Here is a 6,053-nt window from a genome sequence, read left to right on the forward strand (position 1 = left end):
ATTCATTTTTTAAATTGTCTTGTCAAAGTTCAAAATGTCTACTATATAAAAGATCCATTCTTGATTAAATTTTTACCACTTATAAACCTAGTTGTAAAAATCGCTCTGCGTGGGGGTGGTGATTGTTTGGACCAAAATATGGGTGATAAAGACCCCCTTTTTTGTTTTTGTTTACATTTTTGGATAAACGAACCTTCGGATTAACGAACCTCATTTCGTTTTCGGACTTACGAACCTTCAGAATTACGAATCTCATTTCGTTTTCGGATGAACGAACCTTTGGAATTACGAACCTTATTTCGTTTTCGGACTAACGAACCTTCGAAATTACGAACCTTCGGAATAACGAACCTTCGTCGTGTTCGGAATACTCGAACATTCGGAATAACGAAGCGTTGGAATTTCGAATGTATGCCATCGTAGGCGTGTATTATTGCTTAGTTTTAGCAACTTCTTTTTTGGTCTTATTGTGATGTATTTTTTCGAAGTATTATCTATTGTTTTTCAATGAAATGAATTAATTTGAAATTTGAAATGGTAAATATTATGGAGATTTGTGCATGCTTGTACATGCATATGAAATAGTGGAGTTGGAGTTGAAACTACAGATGATATCTCTAGTACGTTTTCACTGAGACATGATTTGTGCTAATTCACATTCGAAAATATGAAACCATATATAATAAACAGTAGATAAAAATCACTGAATGATAAATTGAATAAATCCAATAATCAATATTTAATAATAAATAACAATATCATTAAATTTTCTTCATGATAGGATGGAGTACCTTTGTGAAAAAAGTAATCAACATCTTGTCATGGTGGTGCTTACAAATGGTGAAGGCAAATTCCCGTGGACGTGCAAAGGAATCTGCTCACTTGACAGATCTGGGTAAATTGCTGTTCATTCCCTTTTCAATTTCAAAATACGAAAATATGAAACCATATATAATAAACAATAGATAATGATATACACATATATATATATGTGTATAAATATATTGATTAGAAAAACATCTTTGACAGTTTATATTAAATGTTGTAAAATGAAATGAAGTTGTTTTATCTTTACACAATAATTGGGTCATATTACTGATCGTGTTGGAATTTCATTATTGATTTTATAATGAAATAATTGTGATTTAAAGTATCTATATTAGTTTCAGTAAATCCCCTCCGCCCCCCCCCCCAAAAAAAAAGGGAAGGGGGATGTTTGTCACTATTCCAAACTATTACTAGATTATGTTTGAATAATGTTCCACAAACGGTTGTTGTACAAGAAAGATGTTAACTACTTAGATGAATTTGCGGAACCTACATTAACAATTAATAAGTCCAGTTGCCCGACAAAAGAAACATGTCTCTATATTTTTGTATTGTTTTTATACAAGACACTTCTCCGGCATGGAATGGGATATTAATTTCTGGATCTGACATTTGTTTGTAACATTCTACGATCGAATTAATAAATATGTAAAGTAATTGCTCAAACGGCTATTTTACATCAAAATGAAGCACAACCGATAGAGTGCGCTAGATCTAAATTGAAATCATAACGGCTGCAAAAATGTTTAAATTCTGATAAGTAAAAAGGGGCATTCGATGACTACAACACATTTGCGATGTCGCAGTGTTTGATGATACTCAAGTAAAGTCCTCATTATGGCCCTTTAACAAAGCTTTAGACAAGTTTTGAGCTCAAATTGTTAAATAATGTAAAGCAATTAAATGAATAAATGATAATAATTAAATAACTTTTTTTTCAAAGGGGCTAGTAATTCTTGCGACAGCGCAAAATAGCAATCACTAATACTAGATTCTTGTAATCATATATAAGCATTTCACCAAATAAAATTTGTGTAAAGAATCTGCGCGTCTTCAGCAAGTATAGACAGAAGTAAAGGCTTATATAACGGTGCACAAATATTTTTTTTCCTCGGGGGCTTTGACTTCACGTAAACGTGAACAACCTAACAAATAAACACATCAGGAATAGTGAACGAACCTCTGACACCGGGCTCTGTGTTTTTTTTTATTTTGTGTTGTGGAGTGTCATCAGTGAGCGAAACGAACGGAGATTTCCAACACGGTCCCAAAATCTCGGAAGCTTACTGGTCGAGCTTGAGTCCCCGAGACAGGACAATCAACCAATGAGAATCTAGATTACATGTGACGTCACTTCGATTTCCCTGAAGCAGGCAGTCATCATCGGATGGTTATCTTCAGTGCCCTACCAAGCAGGGTGCTTGGCTCGTTGATACCCGGTGGAATGAGCCACCCAGCTTCTCATCTCTCTCATTTGTGTGCGTGGCGCTCTTTGGAATGAGCTGGCGGAGGATACACCTTCAGATATAAAGTGGCCAGCTCTATCAGAGGGATTTAATTTAAGCGAATGACTTGTATCGAACGCACGTGGTGCTTCTTTCTACTTACTAAAAGATCGTCTCTGTAACTGTGCAAATTTTCAAGGAGAAAAGTGATGTTCATTTGAGACTGGCTGCAAATACTGTATTTCGAGGACTTTTCTTGATTTTGAAGGTACATCGTTCAACTGATTCTATATGAATATTTTGTTTTAATTGAAACTCGCATTAATGACTTAGAATAAAGTGGTTTGCGTTAAATTCCAAGATGACATAGAACGAAGAGTCTTGAGATGAATTGTCTACAACATAAGACAACAAATTGACTAGAACTACAATCGGCATTTGAAGCCGATATTAAAGGTAAATGGATACCAATTACACAACAATCATGGATGATATAGACACTGCTACAGAGATCATGAATTCGACCAGTGGTCATGAAATACCTGGTCTTGCCTATGACAGTGCATCCCGGATAGCTGCTCTTTCTATCGTGTTTGCCATCGGACTGGTTGGAAATCTACTCGTCTATATTTGGCTGTACCAACATCGGAAGGAACAGAACAGAATTCAAGTTTACATCACTTCGCTGACGACCACCGATGTTCTAGTCCTTTTCGTCATCCTTAGCGAGCTCATTCAAGAACTAGAAGGTCGTGTGTGGAGGTCTAGCGATGCAGCGTGCAGACTCTTTCGGCTGTACGAGAGCCTCGCGCTGATGGCGAGCAGTAACATGGTGGTGGGCATCGCCATTGATCGTTACCATTCGGTCATCAGAGCCTTGAAGAAACCCCTACCTGAGCTTTGGGTCATCGGGGTAGCCTGGATGACGGCCTTTGTCTGTTCTTTACCACAGCTTGCAGTTTTCAGAAAGGATTCTAAGACGCACGGGGCGTCATTCTGCATGACAGGATTTGAAAAGTTGCCAAAGTGGCACATACAACTATACGTAACGTACGTTTCACTGGTCGCCTTTCTCATTCCCTTTATAATCATTTGCTATACCTATCTTCGCATTCTCCTTCGCCTCTGGCTCGGTGGTGGCTCTTCCATGTTCAAAAACAAGTCAAAGTGGCAGCGGACATCGCGATGGAGGACACTGAAGATGACCATGGTCATCATCTCCGCCTACGTCCTGTGCAATGTACCATTCTTCAGTATGCAACTCATACGTGTCTATGTAAGTATGGAAAATTTTAATATGGTTATCTACGGAATTTTTGGCATTTTTGCCTCATGCAACAGCGCAACGAACCCGTATGTTTTCCTTTTCTTCAATGTCTGCAAGTCAAAGAAGGGTTATGAGAAGGCTGGGTCGACGCAGCAGACCAGTCTTGAAGCGTCGAACGTTTCAGCTGGCCCACGCATATATCGGGAAACACGATTAAGCAACGGCAATGAAAAGGTCCAGCAAATTCCCTAAATAAAGTATTCTGAAATATGCGGACCCCTTCCCCCTTTCCCGCCTCCCAATGAACCTGGTCACGATGCTTGATGATATTCTATCATGTCCATATGGACGTCGAATGCAACAACGACAGAGACGTTGACAAAACTTTGAGATCGACCTCGCCTTTACTGCAGAAGAATTCAACAAGCGAATTGGAGAAAGGAGGAGACATGGAATCATCTAATTGTTATGGTGTCAGGGATGTGTAAGCACAGCTTTCAGTGTGGTGAGTGAGGGATTCCTAGCGACTTCAATTAGTGATTAAGTGCTTGAACCTAGAAACTCAAAACGAGGTACGATTGATTTCAAAGCATCTGTGCATCGACGACAAACAATCAAGTGATATAATGTGGAAAGCCATCGACTTTATTTTTCTGTAGAAATATACATCCCGAGAAGTCAAAAGTTAACGACTCGTCATACTCTCTAATCACGTTAATGCCAAGAAGGAAGGAAGACGAAGTACGTTGACTGGTAAACCTAATTAAGCCATTCGCGTTTGAAACGTCGTTATGGTCTCCGCCCAAGAGATCAAGCACTCATCCTAATAAAGTGAATATTAAAAGGTAGCTAGCCAATTTGATTATTTAATCCAACTAAAAAGTATGCATAATATAATCCTTAAAAATGCAAAACGGAGTGAAGAAAAAAGTCGATATTGAAATTATATTTTATATTTCTTTAAAAAAGCCTATATTGCAGTTGGATTTTCTTTTAAAAAAAGTTGTTTCACCATGTTGACTACATTTTTCCTGTCTTAAAACTACGCGTGTCGAACCTTGCAATTATCTATCAGGTTTGATAATATGTTGCTTGAAATGTAAAACTACTAAATGAATTTTGTCATACAAACTTCGTAGCATTTTACAACGCACAGAGAAAGCTAACGATAACTGGTAATACTTGAAAGCAACGAAGCAAAGTAATTTGGTCAGTTTGTAAATAACATATTGTATACATAATGTACATTATATTGTGTTGATTTATATATAAATCTATATTGATGTTTTGTGATATGTGCTATAGAACAGCTTTACAGGCTCCAATTATATTTCGCTTCTGATGTGTGGACCATTATTATGTTTATCTAATGGAGATATCTCAGCTCCACCGTCAACGGGCTGCACCGGCTGTATTCAAACGTAGCAAATTCGGATATGGATTCCAATGTTAGGATAAACAGTGTTAGCTTCCGTAGATAGTCTTTTGATCGTCGTTCTGAAAAAAATACAACTGATGTGTATGTACGCATGTACACTGTAAAAACGGTGTTTAAAATTTTAAACATGTTCTTTAAGCCCGTCACTCTAAAAGCTTTTTTATTTCAACTTTCGAAACAAGTTACTTGTTGTTTGAGTGACAGACTTAAACAACGTGTTGTTTTTTCATATATATATATATATAGCAAAATTTCCAAGAATTAGCGATTTGCAACCTGGATTAATCAATATGTTCTATAATTAAAAAAAATCATTATGTTGAAGATGGGTGGGATAAAAAAAACTAATCGAATTGTCTGAAATAAATTTAATTTTGATCATTTTAATTTTTGTGAGATTTTTACACCGAAATGAAAAAATTTAACTGTACGTAGTTTTCGTAGGATATGATATAATACTTTTAATGGAAACAATTAACACGATGGTGTAAATCATAAAGTAGTGGATAGAGCGGGGGAGGTCTGAAGTGTTAATTTTGACACGTGAGAAATTGAGAAACCAATAAAGATACCCTTTCATACTAACCACACCTTTTCCGATTACGATGGAATGTTTCTATCGTTGCCTATTTAATGTAAGCTACAGCCTTACGTGGCATATTTCAATGACATATCAACCCCAACACAATGTTGATTCAAATAAAAAGAGAAAAATCCAACAAGCATAACACTGAAAATTTCATCTATATCGGGTGTAAAATAAGAAAGTTATGGCATTTAGAAGTTTCGCTTGATTTTACAAAATAGTTATATGCACATCCAGTCGGTATGCAAATGAGGGAACTAATGGCATCACTCACTAATTGTTTCTTTTATATCTTATTCTATGAAATATTAAATATTCTAATTTTTTCATCATTGTCTTTTGAAAGAAAGTTTTATTTCTCCCTGAACATGTGGCATTACCATTGCTTAACATGTTATGGTTCAGTGAAGTCGGTCCTTTTTGTCAAATCTGTAAAAATTGAAATATCGTATGATTCAAACAATTAAAAAAAATAGTGAATGAGGGACA

General features: G+C 36.4%; 1 protein-coding gene across 1 annotated transcript; it reads left to right on the forward strand.

The window, feature by feature from the left end:
- Positions 1–2,236: 2,236 nt before the first annotated feature.
- On the forward strand, positions 2,237–5,722 carry LOC121415938 (arg8-vasotocin receptor-like). Its single transcript, XM_041609340.1, has one exon. It carries the CDS (start codon positions 2,734–2,736, stop codon positions 3,790–3,792), a length of 1,059 nt encoding a protein of 352 aa, XP_041465274.1. The 5' UTR covers positions 2,237–2,733; the 3' UTR covers positions 3,793–5,722.
- Positions 5,723–6,053: the final 331 nt, after the last annotated feature.

This window comes from Lytechinus variegatus, chromosome 5 (genome assembly GCF_018143015.1).
Source record: "Lytechinus variegatus isolate NC3 chromosome 5, Lvar_3.0, whole genome shotgun sequence".
NCBI classification, from domain to species: domain Eukaryota; kingdom Metazoa; phylum Echinodermata; class Echinoidea; order Temnopleuroida; family Toxopneustidae; genus Lytechinus; species Lytechinus variegatus.

Coding starts and splice junctions, on each gene's coding strand:
- LOC121415938 (XM_041609340.1), top strand. CDS start 2,734: ATGGATACCAATTACACAACAATCATGGATGATATAGACACTGCTACA.